Genomic DNA, 22,721 nt, shown 5'->3' with positions numbered 1-22,721 from the left:
CTGATGTAGTTAGATTGGACGTTCTCGTAGAAGTTTCATATAAACTGCGGACCTGTACCTTGAAATATGTATTGCATTTTGTAAAACCCAGTGAAGTTCACCTGCTGAGGAAAATGGCATAGGGAAATTGAAGTCTTACGTTGGATTGTTACAAAGTTGTCAACGGGAAACCAACAAAGTCGGGAGACTGTCTTGAATATATGTACAGACTAGGAATATGCCAGGCCCTTTTTGTTGAATACCGTTAGTGTTCACACGGCTCGGTCATATTACAGGAAGGGATATGTTCGTAAAGAAATGAATATTTGATCATCTGTAATAAATGGTTCGTATATATGTATACTGGATGTTTGCTTATTGTAAAGATGTACAGCTTCCATTATATGAATATCAAATTATGTACTTGAGTAGTCACCAAAAATTGCTGATAAATGACATCACATATTCAGATGAACACGAGCTCAAAAGTTGAGTCAGTAGATGTATTAGTCGGCCATGTCGTTAGTCTACTGTATAGGTTATATAATGTTTTAGAAGGTAATTTGTTAGGTTGTATCCTCGTGCACAAAGAAGATGAGTTGACGAGTCATATTATCATATAATACTATTTATAAGATCCACGCAAAAGCCATGTCGAACAAAAATATTTTTGACTTCACTTCATCGATTTTCCTTTGATATTACTGACGCTGGTATAATTATGTTATTCATCAATTATAGTTTCAGGTCAACCATATTTTCTTGGCTGAACGAAGAAAAATAGTGGGAAATAACATCTAATTGTTGCCAATAATATGACTAGTAATAAATAAATAATTAGATGAAAACCGCATGGACGTTAATTAATTGCTATATTGTTTCATCATAGTACAAAGCAATGACTGTTGTTAATTCCCTTCTGTAGGAGAGATATCTCATGAATATTCATTGTTCAATTATTTTAATAATTAATTCTTCAGACTCGAATGAGACAGTACCAAAGATACCCTATAAAGGCACAAGGTCAACTTGATTTTTTTCTCTGATATCGAAGTAAAATGTATGATACATGTATGACTCTCCAGAACCCATAATTTATCAAAATGTCTCTATTTCCTGGAGTGATGTTCTCCTTTAAGGATTACTTGTTAGACCTAATCTATAGCAAGATATTGACGTCATACTATTTCCTATATTATATAACATGACCAGACAGTACCTACTGTAGAATATCTGCATATTTATCAAATCTAGATACCTAGCTAGAAGGATAAATTATGAAAATCTTGCACCGTAATTGCCCTATGTACAGATACATGTTACTTGCCTGAGAAATTACAAGATTAGTTTTATGATATTTTTAGGGGCATACCCAGGTGCAAAATAGGTAAAATAAAGCCATTGAATCATGAGAAACATTTTTATACACTACATTCTACATGTAGCAATACTCCTCAGGGAATCATTTTTATCTGCCTACTTGTTTCTGTATTCTGTATAAAACAAATTAAAGGACCCTTGTCAGTACCGCGGGATTTTGAGAATAAATTGACAGGTGCATAGCAACCACTTGTAATCACGTGATGTACGAGCAAAACCGATGAACGTTATTAAAGAGCACACACAAAATACCATTGAACAGGTTTTATCCGAAATTCCAGAAAAATAACTAGTTCCAAATGGTATCATTACAAGCTAACTTGAAAGAGTCGACATACATCGATTATTGTTATACATCAATGACTGATTAAATTGGAATGTAGGACTAATTATATTGTAAATGACTATTAGTAATTCTAATCTTAAAATTAACGAGGCAGGAGGCTGAACGAATGATTACTATTCTGACGATAACAAATGTGATGTAATAATTGGTGTCAGGCATGTAATATGGTTGTCATGTTGTACGTATAAAGACAGACAAATTGTTATCATCCTTAATCTTTCCGGCTTTTTGAGTCAAAACGTGTTGCTGAATGAATAACTAGAAGATGTGCAGCATCATCATCTACTATGTATAGTGGGATGAATGATGCACTGAAGATAAATACTCAGATGTTCAGAAAATTGTTTTGAAAATACGATACTGAAATTAGTTCCCTGCAATTTGTAAGAAGTGCTAGTCATATCAACTGCTGTTTTGTCCTCTATTTTACTCTATAAGACATAATTTACCAGTTTAGGTCTGAATGTAATATTATAATATAATATTTTTTGAAGCCTTAATTCTATCTGATAGCCATGTTTCTGTCAACAACATATTCAACCTTTGAACTCTGGTAAATACAGCAGACGACATATATTATAAAATTCATTATATTGTTCGCATGATAGTAATCATATGATGACAGTAATACCACGGAAACAAAAAAACACTCCACCTACTACACTAATACTGCTTTTTGAATTTGACAAAAATATGCGTTAGTTGAAATTTGCTACAGTAACTCTGTGATATCAATGAAATGCCTTGCCTGCAACAATTACTGTAAACATTTACCCCCAAGAGAATAATCTTGCATTTTCATCTAAGACAATATCAAAAAGTGGTCATAATTGCATTATAGATAATTTTTAGTCAATTAATGTCTATCATGGTATGGTCGATCTTAATTATAAATGGGAATATGTCTCGGCTAGCACAACATGAATGCTCATGATATTTTGTGTCAAAACACAGTTTTACGTGGGTATAGGGTGACCTTACTTTCTTTGACATAATTGAACAGCAAAGCACAACGCTTTTCCATTCAACGATATTCACGTCATGTTAAATATTGCCCATAGGCACAACTTGATATAAAGAACGACACATATGAAATGAATACCAGTATGTAATGCTGGAACAAAATCTATATCCTTCTGGGTGCGAAATGAGATCACTAATATCAGGTTGGAGATATTATTCCATATCAGATACATTACGTATAGTTACAGTGTAACACGCTCTCTGTACAGGGCTATGAGTATACGAACACATTTAAATAACGTTTGTTCATATTTAGTTATAGTATGCCAAGTACAAACCGTAAGGCAATGTAAAAACATATTTTTTCATCAATGATTCAATGCTCTTGATAATAATTCAATACTACAAATATGGAGTGTACACTATACATGTGTATCAGTCCATTGCCATAATATATTGAATGGTTTCCGTGATATGTGTACGCATACGCCATAGTACACCTTACACATCAGCAGCTCGTTTATTACTCATTCTTGTGAAATTAAAAAAAAAACACTATCCACGATTGGCTGCAAATGTCCTTATTATTACCACAATGTATACTCTTATCAATAACCAGCACTACTATTAACCCATGACAACACAAAGACAGTCACCATTACTGATATTATCACCACGACGAACACAAATACAACTAGCACTACTGTTACTACTATCATCAAAATCATTGTTACCGACGAGTATGATACACCACCACTACCACCACCACCACCACCACCACCACCATCAACAACAACAACAACAACAACAATAACAACAACAACAACAACAATGATAGTAATAATATTAGCAATTGCAACCACCCCTAATGCAAACCAACAAAACGTATGAATAAATCCACCACCTTTGATATTGTATACATCTAAAACAAAATGAAATTATGTAAGGGCAACATCTTTCGAATTTTTATGTCTGTGTTTATTGGTACTACCACGCCATGTGTTTTAGTTAAATTACTACATCCCTATGTTTAATGACAATCACCCCTTCCAACCAGCATCTCAGATAACTTTTTTCAAAATAACTAGTCGTGTACAAATATGCAAATATTTAATGGCATAAACTATATTGTATACCGGCATATTTATTCACTCAAGGGACTTTAACTGTTTTATTGTTTTTATTTCTCTGTACAGCTTATTTTTAAATACCATTTAACCACAAAATGTATTCACAGACATAAAAGTACACGGAAAATACATGCTAGAGGTAGTGTATAATACATTCTAAAGACCCGGATGCACGAGGCAACTTATTGAGCAATAATAATAAATAATAATAATACGTATATAAACACTTGTCTCCTAAGAAGTCCAGTGAGGGTCATCCCTCGTGGGTTCAGTGTTAATGCAGGAGGAAACTGGAGTACCTGGGGAAAACCTGCGTTGTTCGGTAGAGTCAAACTGAACGACACTCTTCTTACTGACAGCTTGGTAAATGTAATCGAACCCCGACCGCAGTGGTAAGAGGCAAGTGGTTTAACCACTCGGCCACCGACAACCTAAAAGAACTGTGAACTCTAAAATAAACTTGCCTCAGACCTCTAACTCGTGAAACAATTGTCGTATAAGTTGACTGATGTTTAAAATCAGGTCAACTCCTACTATCATGGAAACCGTTATTTTTAGAAGATGTATAAAATTGTACGGATTTATTGAAAAATTACAGGGAAAAATGAAAGTGCATTGACAGTAGCTACCAATTTTCCAGTGGTACCACACAGTTTATATATAAGGCATATATTCGAAGCAAAACACTATCATACAAATGAGGCATACAACATTTCAATGTCTAATAAGCGTATACAACATTTCCATGTCTAATAAGCGTATAGGGCTGGATCCACTGACAAGCTCACATAGGACACTTAAGGAACCAGATATAAACTGAATGCCTCCCGTAAGGGAATCACTAATTATGCCAATAACTCATTAAAATAAAAAAACTATGGTAACAGGCTTTATTTTTGGACAAGCGTGCTTTCTTAAGTTAATGTATGTGCCAAATTATACGGAATTTGAAGAGTGCATGATACTGCTTAATTACTGAATATCATTCATTATTCAAAATACTCATTAAAAGGTAAAAGTTGTAGCAACAATCTTCATAGGACAGGTGCGTATTATTATGGTTGATATATGTATCATATTATACGAAATTTGAAGCTTGCATTTTTAAGATACAACGTAGTTACCTAAAATCATTAATTATGCAAATTTTTCATTAAAACTGTACGCTATAGCACCAAATTTTATACGACGTACCTGCTTTGTTGTGGTTAACATTATGTACTAATTTGTATTGAAATTGAAGTATGCAGTCTTAAGATATAGCCTAATTACCGAAAATAATAATTATGCAAATTATTCATTAACACTGTAAGATAAATCAACTAACTGTAAAGGACATACACAATTTCTTATGGTTAATGTATGTACTGAATTGTATTGAAATTGAAGTATGCAGTCGTAAGATATAGCCTAATTACCAAGAATAATTAATTATGCAAATTATTCATTAACACTGAAAGGTACATCAACAAGCTTTACAGGACATGTGCGATTGTTATTGTTAACATGTGTACTGAATTATATTGAAATTGAAGTATGTATTCTTATGATATAGCCTAATTACCGAAAATTGAATTGAAATTGAAGTATGCAGTCTTAAGATATTGCTTAATTATTTGATTTCATTAATATGCAAATTTCTCTAATTAAACATTAACTGATCTGGCTGGAAACCTAATCAGGTCTAGCTATTACCCTAAAGATTATATATTCCAAATTTCATTACAACTGAGCCAGCCGAATTTTAGAAAAAGATGACACAAACACACAGACAGACAGACAGACACACAGACAGACACACAGACACACAGACAGACATTTGTATTTTAATTCCTCCCGTACCCTTACGGGAGGTAATAAAATAACCAACCAACCAACTAGTTAACCAATCAAACAAACAAAAAATGCAACAAAAACAAACAAAAAACAAACAAACAGCCAAACAACATAAATAAATAAACAAACAAACGCAGCAAAACAAGATTATAAATAAACCTCTTTAATAATCCATGGCCAGAGCAGTTCAGAAAACTACTGTTTATATAGGTATTCTTTGGGGTTGGGATTGGGGTAGGATGGGAGTGTGGATATACGTCAGCCTCCTACTCACATAACGCAAATCAAAGGTGTTTCTTTGATAGTAGTTGCTTTAGACAAATCCTCATTTATCTGTTCTCATATATTAAATTGGTAAAGAGTTGTTTCTTTTTGTCAAGATCCATCATAACCTAGCATTGTTCATCTTATTTGATGTCGGCTAGAAAAAAAAGATAGTACAATTGTTTTATTTTGTATCAAACACACACCGATTCCTGTACTATTGTATTAAAATGCCCTCAGGCATGCTACCATAGTTAATTTACTGTTGTTGGAGCAATGATTCATTTAGTAAAACTGGCGCATACAATTATTAAATATTCAAGCAATTAGATTGCCTTTCCCTACGCCAGAAATGACAAATATTCATCAAAGACATAGTCCCCAAAATGTAAACTCTACTATTTATAAAGTGTGATACCATTTGGTCTTGCCATGAATGGCCATATATATAGTGATGTGTATTGATAGCCGTGTAAGGTTTTTTTAAAAAAAAATAATCCAAGCACATTGAAATTGTCTGGGTCTTTAAGTCTACAAGTTTTCAACAACTTTATTACAAGTGTACTCGTAATGGGTACAAGTCTCTGTAAATATACAAAAAAGTTGTAATGTTATATATAGTGGCCACAACAACATTTGGTTGTGCTATAAAACATTCAACAAGTTCAAAATTGAAATATACAAAATAATGATTTAATTGAAATGGAGATAAGATTTCATTATTTTAGAGAAAGGGATATATGCGGATTGATTGAAATAATAATAACTTGGTTAATTGTTCAATTAATTATTATATTAATCAATTCAATTAATGCTTGTTAAATCTACTTTCGTTTGACATGATGTTTTTCCAATCTTGTATTTCTTTATTTAGATAACCCATTTTTTTGTGTGGAAGGAAGGACCCTCCTTAAGGTAATTTTTTATTACAAATTTCGGCGAATTTATTACATTTTTTTTCTGAAATTTATTACAAATATCGGCAATTTTTTTTTTACATTTGTCGTTCATAGAAATTAAAACAAATTTCGGCAATTATTACAAATGTCGGTTTTATTACATGAAAACGTGATTTTTATTACAAATATCGGCGTTATTACAAATTTCGGCAATTATTACAAATGTCGGTTGTACAGCGCACGAGACCCAATGTAGTAGCCCCTCGACTTTGCCGTTGGGGGCTAATAAATCAGGCTTATCAAATTATCTCCGGTGTAAAACAACAAATACGACGTATTGTTAAATGTCAGTGTTGTTTTCTAATGTATTTGTCATCAGTAAAATGAATATGTGCATGAACACAGGAGGCATGTATCAATAGTCTGAACCGAGACTCATTTTGATAAATAATTAAAACAAATACGTCATGAAAACAGTGAATCATATATTCGTCAATTTAAAAGACATATCGTTATTACTCTGTATTATCATTACCTTGACATGTGCAAAAACGGGAGGAAAAAAAACAATTTATTTTGTCATATAGATTAATTCAAATGATTACGTGACGACTTTAATATAATATTGCGATAATTATCTTTTCATTCATGCTGTTATTGCATTTTTGAAGAAAGGCGTCTTTTATGTTTGAAAGAGAAATGAAGGCCAATTAGTTTCATTTCGTTAAATTAAGAAAATAGTAATCATTCTATCCAGCAGACTTATGGCACATTCTTGTATTTAAAAAAAATATTACATCAATTATTGCCCGATGAATTTATCCTGTTATAAGCAGAACTTTTCGTATCACTGATTCCTTTGTTCAACTGACTGCTGACATTGCCATCATTTCAGCAAAAGAAGGATTATTGCAATGTTATTTTTCTTCTTATATTCGACAGATATTTCTATAGATGATCCTGGGGAGGTAATTAACTATTATATTATAAAAACTATTCGCCCATGTCAAAAAGACATTTTCAGATTTTTCTTTTTGTGTGTTTAACATTTTCCTTACGGTGTGTTTAATGACTGTGAATGATTCCTCTATACTAACCTGCAGTGTATTAGTTTGCACTCTGAACGAGTCAAACGACCGCTGTTGACACTACATCACGTGCACCTCAGTGATTAGTTACATGAAAATTGAAGTTGCCTTGTCGTTTTAAGCAATGAATGGAAACGGTGTTTTTCATAGAAACATAGACGCATTTCATGCCCTACACTAACAATAACAGAGGAACCACTCACAGCACATTTGTGCCTCTAATCTGTACCTAATGTATAATTTCTACCTATGACGCAAAAACGAGCTCCCTGTAAAGTGTATTCACCTCAATACCAAGTGAGTGAACAGTAAGCTTGAATGTGTGGTATGCTAATACCCCATATCAAAATGAGTGCAACATGTCGTCTGTTGCTCTTTATGCTGTTTGAAATTATCTATGTATATGTAAGAAAGGACGAAATGCCAAAGAACTTCAATTTCTTTGTATACTTTAAAGCAAACCATATACAGGAAGTAATACTAGTCAATACATTTGCACTGTTTGGTAAATCTCGGAACCATTTAGGCGAAGAAATGTTTATTAATTGGAAATACAGCATTCCATAATAATGCACCTTCAAAAGAGAATGCTCATATTCAGTCTTAACCTTATAGGTATGTACGTGTACGTGATTATTATTGGCAAACCTTGTATTGTGACTGTTGAGAGAATTTGATAATTCAATCATCGTGGTAAGGTAGCAAAGGGCAGTACATGTAATGATGATTTGTACATTAAAATTGTCAGTTGACGTTTTCATCAACCTTGTCATAAGCTTGGGAAACACCGGTGTTATTATATCAGCAATAAGACGGAATATTAACCGAGACACTGACCCTTTGATATAAAAGAATCCATCAACATAAACAACTTAAATTGGTTATTATTGTCATCAACGAAGACATTAAAAGACTATATGTTAATGTTAAGGGTGAATGCTTGAGAAAATAACATGCTAGTCTAATGTATTCAATCCATTCAATGATTAGTAGTAGAGTGATGTGTGTGGCCGAATATTGAATCACAGAAAAAAAAATAGTAAGTGTTTTAGCGAAAGCGGGTAATTGTTTTGCAGGACACACAAATTACACACTGTATGTTTCATATAGACACTGACCTAAATACATCAAACTATATCAAAGTAGTAATGTCATGGTCACTTTGAATCACGTTGTAATTTTACTACCTAAAAGAGAATAACTACAAATATATAATGTCTAGGTCTATAGTTGATTAAAATATTAAATTGTTATATTCCATTAAAACATCAATATCGTATTGATCACTTGTTATTCTAAGAAGTTCGTCTCACCATCAATTAATATTTCCTCAATCAAATTATATTTCCTTTAAATACTGTAGCTATAAAGTGGTTTCTTATTTCCCAGAGTTTATTGACAGGTGTGGGTTTCAAAAGGACATTATTTTTCCTGCCAAGTAACATCAAACCATTCAGGCCAGCATTATTTAAGCATGCCTGCATTTTTCGGAAAATTCGGTTGGAACGCATTTTTTTGCAAGGTCTTGGGAGTCTACAGAACTTCAAATTATTAAAGTCTATGTTTTTTGTTTTCAACTACCAAACAAGCAGAATGGATGTCCTCTATTCTTCTCAAGGTAGAAGTGGAAGACGAAATATCCCTTTATGAACAATGATTGGATTTTGTTTTGCAATGCTATCAATTTCAAATGTGCGCGACCTGTGGTGTCACCTTATAGCATACATCAACATGCAGGAACTATTTTGAAAACAAATGTGTTGTGATTGTATCACAGTGCGCATAATTCATCGCTTAAGGTCGAAACAGGCTTGCTATGCCAGAAGTCCGTTTGTATACTGCTCGTTATTGGTCTATTAGATTTAAGAGAAGAAACATCGTTTTAATAGATGTGATAAAAGGATAGTAAACTCGCCATCTGGGCTGACATGACAATTGTAACAATAGCCCGGATGGAATTGCAACAATATGGTATTGTTGATGTTAATATAATTCATCTTTTTAAATAATAACAATTTATAGTTAACGGTGAGATACATTTAATGCAGTCAATTTAATGACAACGGAACTCGCTTGAATAAGAATATATTTGTCGCTGTCAACATGGCATGTAAAACATATGTTTATCATTGTTTCCTATTTAATTTGTAACGGGCATTCATAAACACATTGCTAAATATTGCTCCAACCTAGATATATAAACGTTGCTTTAATTCTGCATTAACAAAATCAAATGTCGTAATTAACACGATCTAATGTTCATTTTTAGTAATATTACATCAGACGGCTAATGAGACAGAACTGAATAAATACATGAGTACATGTATTAATTCACAAATAAATCCATATAAATAAATAAATAAATTAGTTAAAATAAATAAATTATTCAATATGTTGATACATTTTAAACTCTGTCAATCAGAAAGTCAATTAGTCTGTTAGTTAGTCAGCCAGCCAGCCAGCCAGCCAGCCAGTCAGTCAATCAGTCACTTCAGTCAGTCAGTTAACGAACGAACGAACCAAACAAATAAAACGATCAATCGATTGGCCCACCCGCCAACCAGCCAGCCAATGAACCAGAATACCAGTCAGGTTGTCAGTCAGTCTGTCTGTCTGTCTGTCTGTCTATCTACATATTTTGGTAACCTCCAGATTTGCTAGTGTAGACAAAGACACGGATATTTATTTGTACACAGTGACAACAGACAAAATGCATAATTACTGATTCCGAACACCGTTACCTAGACACCTATGTTGATATACACGTACTACAGCCGGTTGCAAATTCAACAGCAAAGATGTAAGATGGAAGTCAGTCTTAAGGCTGACTCTCATGAACTCATGCATTGATGTCTTGATGATGGGAGCAACGCTGTTTCATGAATTAAATTTACACTAAAAGAAAGCGAAGAATAAGATTAAAAGTACCATCTTTATTGCGGTAGTTTTTTATGTAAACAAAACGTGACTAAACTGTGCCTTGCTGTTATTTTTTTTCCAGTTTTCCCGTAACATTCAACACGTGATTTTGATAGACGTTAGTTCAATGAACTTTCTCAATCCAACATAAGTAACAGTGAGTTAAATCTATCGACGGCTTTAATCAATACAGTCTGTTGATGTCAATACAGCGGAGTATTGTAGTTTGCATGCCATTGAATGCCAGCATAACGAAGACAACCAGACATACACAAACGTTTATTCTTGCATACTGAATAGACAGTCTAAAGAAGTGTTTCTATTTTGACCTTGTTAGTACGAGTTGGTTTCTCATAGAACCCAATAATCAAGCAAGTAAGCTAATGACGGGATTGTTACCTGCGTAAAAGCGATCGTCTAGTAAAGCTTATGCCCTTTGTCACTACATTTCCTGAAACACAAATTGGTTCGTTCTTCTATTCGGTGTGCATAAAACCCCGTGTAGACGGATAGACCTATTTGTCATGCTTCGCTTAATCTTCATAGACCTCTAATAATAAGTTACCTTATCTGCTCAGAAACGTCTAAATCGTCAGTATATGTAATATCACTTGCAATTTTAGTTTTGAAAATTACTTTGTTTTACGACAGCGTTTATCAATGAATATTTTGCATAATTGTATTCTCGATTGAACGGAATATAAGACGTCTTTGTACTTAGCTATTATCCACAGGCGCAACATTGATTTCCTTGGGTAGGAAAATATTAAAATACTGTTTGAACAGGTGTTTTAGGTGACATTTAGATAAATGATTGAATCAGACTGTACCTGATGTGAAATGGCTGCTTAAAATTGACTAGCGAGTTTCTTAATAGGAAAGCTGTGGGTATACTTTGTGTACATTTGTCTCGTAATAAGGTCTCTTGGAATCACAGTGCCGTGATAGGCTGAGAAAGTGTCATTTTCAATTAGATTTGTCATCTTAATCAATATTCCCATTTCTTTTATCAATTCGTAGGATCGATATTTAAAAAATAAAATCACACAACAGTTTTTTGATGTGTTTGCATTCACACTTAAAGTCTTTCGACACTTACACTAGAGCTAATTAAAGCAAAGAAACTCACTGTATGCATACCATTTCCTATCTAGATTATCAGATTACTCACAGACACTAATTTCATACGTAAGTAACAACTCTGTGATGAAATACCGACGTTACAGCTATTTGAACAACTAAAAGCAGTAAAGAAAACAGTGAAATATGGATTTGGTGATTGCTCTTGTATACGTCATATCCAATATTCATTGAAATCAAAATATATTCTAAATATGCCGACGTGGGAAAGCGCGCGTCAAAGACACATGAATGATTTACGTATGATGAATCTTTTGAGACTCAATATATTTTGGGGTAAACTCAAACGACTTCCTTTCTTATTGACTGTATAAATCAAGTAAAACTAATCGAGCAAAGTTTAAATGTATTCTGTGTAAAGGTTAGGGTTGTATGTTCAAACAAAATGCCGTCTGATTCTTACCTGCGACAATGCCTACTGTCTAGGTCTTAATGATTTAGATATATTTAAATAAATACAACTGGCGAAAACAATTATGTACGATATGTGAATTGAACATTGTGTATATGCTAAAATCAGAGGGACACTGACAAGGGACAATGATGGACAGAAAGAAGTACAAACAGATACAGACAGAGAGAAAGACATACATACATACATACATACATACATACATACATACATACATACATACATACATGCATGCATGCATGCATTCATGCATGCATGCATGCATGCATACATACATACATACATACATACATACATACATACATACACATACATACACATACATACATACATACATACATACATACATACATACACACATTCATGCACGTACGCACGCCCTCCCCATACACACAAAGACAGACAGACAGACAGACAGACAGACAGCGACAGACAGACAGACAGACAGACAGACAGAACAATGATGGCAATGGTAATAATGACATCAGACTAGATATAAAAGGGGAAAATAGCGTACGTGTAAGGAGATGAAAATTATCTTTACTTCATGGGAAAGCAAGTTCCTTGTCTGCATTTAATTGTATAAATACGTGAAACATTTCAATTCCAGTTAATTTTCATACCACTGTGTTCCTACAGCGTCTTTGTTAAATTTTTGATTCGTTTGATGGATTTTAATTAAACAACAAAGAACATCGCGTGAGAGTAAATAGTCAATGAATATATTAGCACAATTTTCGCTTTGAGGTTGAACGCCAATTAACATGCGAAGTGGTTTTCTTTAAAAGACCGGGCAAATATCAGAATTATATCAAATTAAATATACCCCTTCAATATGAATAACTTTTTCTGAATTTGCATACATAAATAATAAAATATTATTTAATTGGATCCATTTAATCAGTTATTTAAAATTACACGAATGCATGAATGGGTCATCTTAGAGAACATGCTGCCATACATCTAAAAAATACATGCATACATACATACATACATACATACATACATACATACATACATACATACATACATACATACATACATACATTGTCTATGCTCACATACGTACGTAGGAACGTGCGTGCTCGCGCGTGAGTGAGTGAGTGAGTGAGTGAGTGAGTGAGTGTTTGCGTGCGTGCGTGCGGGCGGACGGATGGACAGAGTGACAGAGACAAATATGAAGATATATTTTACTGTATTTCAAAGAAATATGAACTCGCATATCTAGATAAACGTAACATTAAGGAAGACTGACTATTCAACGATGGTAAATCGATTTTATTTGAGAATGTTTTCTGCATTTCCATTAAACAATACGCTCATCTATCAATAGATATTCCTCAACTGTCGACATTTAATGCAAGGCAAATATCCCCTTCGTGTTTAGAATTTTAAAAAAATGTTTGACAATGGACTGAAATATTGCATTTGATCACTCAACACAACTTCTATGATTTAATTATATTTTTTTTATATTCATGAGCGTGGGTGTAATGTCCGTATTACGATAGAGTTAATTATTATCAACTTTGTCGTTATATCATCATATACAATGTCGAGATATGTACCTCCAAGTTTATGGCCAATATTTCCATATCACTTCGTATCAGTTATGTGATATATCCTATTATTAATTGTATAATTACAACTCGGGCCTTACTCTCTCAATTTGAATAATGCACGCTCCAGGGAAATCTTAATAAACTTGTAAAGAATTATTTTAATCACGTCATGTTTTGAGATTTAACAGGCGTAACTTATAGATGGAAATCAACTCACTGGGTTGCTTCTTTGCTTTCATGTATTCATGTTGGTCTCTTCTAATAATAATAATAATAATTTATTCATTTTTCCGCGCAAATTCACAATACGTTTCTATGCCCCTGACAACAGTTTTAAAAAAGTAACAAAAGGATTCTAAAAACTGACAATGTATATCAAAATAAAGGACTTACTGGTGTTCTTTAAAATAAAATAAAGACAATCCCATGTAACATCGACGTATTTATATATTATTCCCCAATATTTTTCTTCGTTCAGCCAATGAAACTACGAGTGGCCTAAGGGGTCCTTGTCACTACGAGTTGCTAGGCTGAATGAAGTCTGAAACATATTGGGGAATAATACAATTATGCCATCGCCAGTAAAAAATTGCGTTTTGACTCATACTTCAAACACAGCAGAACCAATGACGTAGACACGCGTTGTCGTGACGTCGAACGACCAGAGTATATATTTCATATTTTTTAACATGGCTCGTGCATGATGTATGTCACAAACATAGACTCGGAGTTCTCTACGAATGAACATTTGATTGACTGGTAAGAATTGTTTGAACATTGTAATATATTGACTTGTACGCTGTATAATGAACGGGTAAGCTGTGCGTCTGCTCACACCGTAGAGTGATTACCGCAGTGTAAGATGACTTTGAAATACACAGTAAACTGATATAGCTAAAATGGTGCAGGCTTGGTGTTTCACTCAAGGGATATTACGTTTTTGACACAGAGTTAGACATATTTCAACTCTAGACTTACAATAATAGAGACACAATAAACACAACAGGATCCTTTGCCCAATCACATTGGACACTGATAAGCATTGCTGTTATTTCACAGTGCAGTAAAAACAGGCTTCTAATGGAAACATTACACATGGACTTGATGATTTTAATGACTGCAATTGTTCATTTTCTAACTGATGATCAACATTTCAACTTGACTACTAAATATGACTGAAACACTAAGCATATATCATTTACCTGTAACAGCATAATACCTATCTTTTCCTATAGGAAACAAGGTTTAATGATGTTTATATTTTCATAGGACACACGGTGTAAACTTTTTAAATCTGTCGATGTTCTATAAATGCATATCTTTGCATTCTAGATACGTATTTGACATTAATTTTACACTTATTATTGGACGTAGGTATAACACTGCACAGCAACGTGTTGCATCATGGGATTCCTGGTCATCGTTCAAATTGGGAGATATGAAATTGATAATGTACAAAATCACGCTTTGATAAATCAATACATTCTGAAGTACAAAACACGGGCGAATTGAGTTCATCAAAACTCAAGTTATCAGTGGTTCAAAGAAATAATTATAGATTTCTTATTACTTTTAACATCTATTCATTCCAGAGACGTAAATTGAGTGTAAACCAGTCTCTATTTTGAACCATTAATTTTATTTCGTTCAATTATACGTATTTGAATCACTGAGGTTCCTGACATTGGCATTTCATTTGTATCAACCTTATAACACATCTTATCAAAATTAATATCTTGATGTACATCTTCATTATCTTGATATTGTCATAGAAACATAATTATGAAATTATGAAGACAGGTTTATATTGCAATACGTGTGATAACATATCAGTTTTTTTGGTGTTAACTATTCAACTATAACAGCTGTATTTTTATTTCAATAAAGTATTAAGGTCAACTGTATCATTCATCTTTGGAAACTGGTTAATACCTTACTATAGTTGTTTAGCATTTAAGCATATAAATATGTTCATGACCTCGAATGCCAGGGTCAATAGTTTGAAGTTGAACGATAGCTAGAATGGCACGTCGGTTTGATGTATTGAAGTTAAGTGAGAGTCAATCTATCTGTGTACATTTCAAGGTTTAAACAAATTCATTCTTCTGAAATAGTGACAGCTTTGTCAATTCTAGTTATTGCCATTTCTACTTTTTGTCAAGTTACCCCATTTTCCCTTTAAAGGTTTTTATAAAGGTTTTGCTGATTTTTTTATATCATATTTTGTAAAAAATTAATCTTTTCTAAATCATACGCAAATTTGTTATAGATCCATACGCCGTCTTACTGTCGTCTTGGCTGGCTGTCTGTCTGTCTGTCTGTCTGTCTGTCTGCCTCTGATTCAGGCTGTCTTTCTTTTTCTCTCGCTGTCTGTCTGTCTGTCTGTCTGTCTGTCTGTCTGTCTGTCTGTATGTATGTATGTCTGTCTGTCTGTCTGTCTGTCTGTCTGTCTGCCTGTCTGTCTGTCTGTCTGTCTCCCCCCTCTCTCTCTTAAAGTCGTGGATATTGTTATATACATTTGATCTTATAATTATACCATTGGTGTAGCCATATACGTTGATGGATGGTATATGGTGTAGCATAGTGGAGTTGGGTTAAATATACTGAATGTCATACACCAATATTTATGCGATCCCTTACAATTAACATTTTAATCAATACATCCTTTTAGCTGGTATAGATTTCTCTAATAGCCGTTAAGGGTAAAGGTCGCGACCTTTATTGCTCCCAACGTATATTGATATCATTTCATCACTTTATTTGAAGGTTCGTGTAGTTTTACAACGTATGCAATAATTAGTGGATACATATTTTATGACGAGTACACCATGTTTTGATGAAGCGATAAAACAAAGTCACACTTTACGAAAATAAACATCCGTTTATTTAGTGATTAGGGAGAGGGAGGGAGAGGGGAGAGAGGGGAGGGGGGGGGTAAGAGACTCTGTTTTCTGTAATTGAGGGTTCTGTAGCATATTTCTAAGAACCACTCGTTACACTATATTTAGGTGTCTTTCCAAGGTCATTTGGAAATTAAAAGCGTTGACTTATTACAAAATTGATAAGCAATATTGTTTTACTGGAATTGTGTAATTTAGTAAACTAATAAAATAATACGTGTGAATACAGTCATATTCCTTTGCTGCACATTAAAGTATGTCTCTACTAGATAAAGTTAGTAGCGAGAATCTTAGACATTCTGCATGAAAACAAACAAAGGATTATCCGTATTAGGTGAAGAATTACTTGAATATAAACAATCGGAGTTCGCATCGTTTCCTTTGAGTACAGATACATTTCAAATTCACAATGGGTGTGCATTCGGGCAGAACCCCTAAATCGTCTCATGGTTACGTAACTGTTACATAGACCAAGAACGTTATAAACAATTTAAAAAGTAAGGGCCATTGGTAACAAATTTTAGTAAGTGAGAATTCAACTTGCATCTCTTTTTTTATCCATCTGTACAGACATACACGTATATAGACCCATAATTATTTACAGTTGATAGGGTGATAGATTTGCAGGTGACAATTTCAAATGTTGCTGTGTGAGGTAGGTTATTTTTTCCACGCTTCTCTCTTGTCGGCGGTAAAACTAGAGCAAACACATTAGTAATTTTTAGGTTTTGTTTTTAATGGAATGTTTCGTGTTTCACGGCTATATCATAACACTAGGGAAAGTTGAGGACACACCATGTGCTTCCCGGCGGGGTGGGATGGGGTACACAGGTGATTTAAACCAGATAAAAACAACCATTCTGTTTCAACATGGTATGAATGGAGTCCATTATTTAGGCGTCCATTGACGAAATACCACACATATGCATTCAACATTTCACAATATTGTCTTAAAAGGTCAGCGGCACGTTCTAACAATTTGACTATGCGTTTCATAATTCAACACATTTTGTCCATTTTCAGAAAGCGTATTTACAGAAAGGTCTGTAAATAAACTATTTGCACGGAAGGTTCAACTGCACATTTATGTCCCTACTGTCGCTAATTTGATTATATGAGTTAACATTTTGAAATGAATGGGTTGTATGAAAATAGTGTTATTTTGCTAGCCTCATATTTCCCGTGACAGTAATGAGTGGAAAGTCTCTATGATATTGTATACACAGATTGATTATGGCAACACGAATGGCTGTCCTGACATCGATAATTCGTGCGATTTGTTGAACGATGTCGAATGACATTCTTTATGATATTGCCCTGACAACGTGATTGAAATTTGTCTTCTCCGTTTTACTTTTGACTCAGAGAGGAAAATATATTGAGTCATTGCTTAGAAAGCGATGTCTATGTTGAAAATATCGCCTACACGACGAAAACTCCTGGTACTAGTATTTGTCGGTGCAAAACTGGTATAATGAAAATCGTTCATTTGATCTAGATAAAGGGGTTGCACGTAGAGTGACAGTTTATTGATGACAGGAAGCATCAGCTTGAAAAACTCGCAGATCAAATGTAAATTTCGTTATTTTACCGGACTTCTAACATGCGCTAAATCTTCATTGCATAACTTTAAAAAAGAACCCCACTACATGTGGTGTAAAGAGTCAAAGAATTAACAACCTTTTCACTACAATAAAGAAACATGAACGAGAAGAGGAGCCCAACCCCTGATTCGAAATTCAAACAGCTTTGTCAAAACACCGTTACTGAACTCTCTAGTAATGTTCATAAATTCACGTAGTGTGAATTGAAAAATAAAATAAAATTCAAAGGCAAAAATATTCAATCCGAAATGCAAATATATGTATATTTACTTAGGTTTGTGAAACACATAGGAAGTGTTTACAAAAGCAAAATATTGACGGTTTTAAAATATCCATTATAACATTCAATTACAATACGACGTTAACAGCCTATACATGGTCCAAATTGGTGTGATATCAATGTCACGTCACTCCTATAAAAACACCCCCACCCCCACCCCCACCCCCACACATATATCATCATCCCAACCACCACAATGATTACTCTACGCCCAAACAGTAAAAATGTGTCGGATCATCACTGGAAGTTGGTAAAGAATGGTGGCGAGTAACTGCTCGAAAACATCAACGTTACACATATGGATTATAGCATGCAATCTACTTACCCGTAAATGAAAACTATTGGTAACAGAGCAAACACTATAAAAATTGCCGTTTCCATTTCCGTAAAATTATAACTGTGTCTGTTGGGTATGATCTCCTGTCAGCATTCGTAGACACGATTCCTCCGTGATGATAAAAGGGGTGTATATCGTTGCTTAAGGTCTTTGCTGTCAGCACGGTTTATTGCACTGCACAGAACACCGATTGCTGTTTGGTTAATTACTCCACTGGAGGTGTAACTGTAACACTGTCACCGAACAAATGAAGCGATTACAGAATCATCAACCGGTTTTATCGCTAATGCGGGGCAACAGTCACGTGACGCTGTCGTCATCAATCCCGTTGTATTGAGTCCTCTTTTTTGTTCTGGTGGACGGCGCACATGTATTCTTTGGTGCACAGCTGATGTAGATGGCGATACATCTAATTATGTCGTATATACCAACAGCTTGTGTACGGGAAAAATGGCGTGTGTTTGAGAATCTAACTGTTGATTTGCATTTGACATTCAAAGTGTGTGGGATTGGTTGTATTGGAGTATATAGTGAATCGAGATATGCGAATTGCTTGATGACTCAGATAGAAGTGGATTATTCAAACTCAATGAACTGTGCATGTGAAATAGTTAATAAGACAACCTCAACGAACGGTGCAACCACTTGATCGTTGCATGACAGTTATTTCTGTACACCATGTACTACACATCAGACACATGATGACCAATTAATTGAAAGTAACACTAGTCCTTTATCATAAATATTTGCCATATTTAAAGCAAACAGCAACTATCTCACAATGTTGAACTGTCTTCCCTTGGCAACACTTTTTTTTCTATATACTAGCTGGATGCAACAAGGCATGCAGTCTAAGCGGCTAGCCAAGATATGTTTATTACTGTCAAGTTACCCTTTTCAACATCTCACATGATAGGTTGTGTTCGTACCAACACGGATGTATGATTATGTGGAAACACCAACAATCGGGGTTGAAGAGATCATTCCATAAAGGACTTTGCCCTTGAAATTAAAATGCGGAAGTGACGTTGCTAACTAATTTGAAATAGACCCAAATTCATTACGCAGTAATCGAAACAAAGTATATATTTGTCACATTATTGTAACGTGATACCACCACAAAGACAGCGTCGTCTTGGAATGTAATAATCAACCAGAACATATTGTTGCTAAATTCAACAAATGCACTAGGTACAAAAAGAGGATCCATTGCAAAAACCAATATAGACAATAACATACAAATACAAATGTAGTAATTGTTACAAGATAAACCAAACTCATTTCTCAGCATGTCAACATATGAAATGCCTAAGGCTTTACTTTTTTTTCTATCTCAGTTCGTTCTATAACAAAACACAATCCTATCCTTGTAACATTTTAATATAATATTCATATCCATAATTTTAACATAATGTTATTATCTACTAGTAGGTTTAATAAGAAGTGTCAATGAAATTGATTTAAGTGATAAGGAAAGTGGAAAAATGTGCAAAATCAAAGAAGCGACATAAATAACTATTATCATTAAGAAAATACAAGTTTCTATGGTTAGTGTACATTTAGAAAATATATTTCACTAACCAGCACGTGTTCATTACAAAACAACTAAAAGCATTCTGACTCTGTAAATACACCTGTATTCAATTATCATCACATATATTATATATAGCGGAATAATGACAGAGCCTTGTAATGTATGATGACAGTGTATTTTTGAATGGATGAATGAATGAATGAATGAATGAATGAATGAATGAATGAATGAAATGTACGGTTTATATGCCATATGAACAATAAGCTACCTAACGAGCTTATAGTTGTACAAAACCCGGGATACTAAACAAATTGATTTATTACGTAATCAGGTCTGACGTCATTGACACGGGTGTTGTGTTCAGTTTCCCGCATAAATAGCTGACTTTTAGCTTTCGCACAATGAAATTATACAGCTGTTGTCAGAGAAAAAAAGTGTTTCTGCAATAAATAATGTATATGCAGTTGCAATTGAAGGACACAACGATAACAAAGTGCACTATAATGGGAATCATTAGTTAAATCACGTTAAATCTTGTTATGAATTTAAAATAAGTGAAGAGAAAGAAAGAGAGAGACAAATAGACAGACAGACAGACAGACAGACAGACACACACACACACATACATACACACACAGTACACGGGTGGAGTTGTAAAAATACAAGTACATGTAATTGTTTGGGAGGCGATGTAATTCGGTTATTTACGTTTGCGAAGTAATTGTTGCAGCTTGCGAATTAAGTTACTTATGTTTGTGAATGTATTGCTCATTACTTGAACTGCTTGCTCTGCTTAGTAACAGTGCTGCTATAGTAATTTATAATAACACAATGTATCGTTTGCAGTGACCGAAATTGCAGTAAGTTTTGTGTTTGGGCAACATTTGTGTGTGTCTTTAAAAGTATGTATGCCTATCTCTCTTAAAGACCTTTTGTCTGTCTGTCTGTTTGTCTGTTTGTCTGTCTGTCTGTCTGTCTGTCTGTCTGTCTGTCTGTCTGTCTGTCTGTCTGTCTGTCTGTCTGTCTCTTACTCTTTCTTTCTATGTTCCTTTCATTACCCTGTTCCTTGTAGTTTATGTCTATTACAACGTCTTTACGACATTTCTAACGTCTGTATGTATACAAACGTGTTTCCTAGCCATGACCATTGGATGTGCCGTTTACCCGGTCCAGCTTGAAGATTTTCTCAGCATGAATTTGTGTGTAATTGGCACGGCTTATTGCAAGTATATCACGCGATGTTCAGCGGGGTAGCTATCTTTCATGTTGTTAATACAGTGTACAAAACTAATTTATTTTGTCCATTTATCGGATGGGGATGTTGGGAAGACTCGTAGCCCGGGACAGGATGTTGCTAGTTGAATGAATGAAAGTGCGCATATCGTGTCTTATAGCTTTTAGTATATCAATATGTTGGGTATCGGGATTACCTTACTAGCTAAGCAATGAGTCAGTGAGAGACACAGACAGATAAGACATATATACACAGACGAATGACGGTCGGACGGACGGACGGACGGACATACATACATACATACATACATACATACATACATACATACATACATACATACATACATACATACATACATACATAACAACGCTTACACATACACACGTGTATACGTACGTACGTACACATATGTATGTATGTATGTATGTATGTATGTATGTATGTATGTATGTATGTATGTATGTATGTATGTATGTATGTGTGCATGTATGTGTGTATGTATGTATGTATGTATGTATGTATGTATGTATGTATGTATGTATGTATGTATGTATGTATGTGTGTATGTATGTATGTGTGTGTATGTGTGTATGTATGTATGTATGTATGTATGTATGTATGTATGTGTGTGTATGTATGTAGGTGTGTGTATGTATGTATGTATGTATGTATGTATGTATGTATGTATGTATGTATGTATGTATGTATGTATGTATGTATGTATGTATGTATGTATGTATGTATGTGTACGTACGTACGTATGTATGTATGTATGTATGTATGTATGTATGTATGTATGTATGTATGTATGTATGTATGTATGTATGTATGTATGTATGTATGTATGTGTACGTACGTACGTACGTACGTACGTACGTACGTACGTATGTATGTATGTATGTATGTATGTATGT

General features: G+C 34.1%; 1 protein-coding gene across 1 annotated transcript in view; it reads right to left on the bottom strand.

Annotated features, from left to right (window-relative positions):
• The window catches only part of LOC144444896 (glycine receptor subunit alphaZ1-like), a 40,942-nt gene extending 21,673 nt beyond the window's left edge, over window positions 1–19,269 (bottom strand). Inside the window, exon 1 of the mRNA XM_078134447.1 lies at window positions 19,028–19,269. Within this exon, the coding sequence (XP_077990573.1) occupies window positions 19,028–19,083 (56 nt within the window). The 5' untranslated portion in view covers window positions 19,084–19,269. The remainder of the gene's footprint in view (window positions 1–19,027) is intronic.
• Window positions 19,270–22,721: the final 3,452 nt, after the last annotated feature.

The sequence above is a fragment of the Glandiceps talaboti genome, chromosome 13 (genome assembly GCF_964340395.1).
Source record: "Glandiceps talaboti chromosome 13, keGlaTala1.1, whole genome shotgun sequence".
In the NCBI taxonomy this organism is placed as follows: Eukaryota; Metazoa; Hemichordata; class Enteropneusta; family Spengelidae; genus Glandiceps; species Glandiceps talaboti.
Note: the sequence above shows the minus strand (reverse complement) of the source record. Positions and strands in the feature narration are given on the sequence as shown.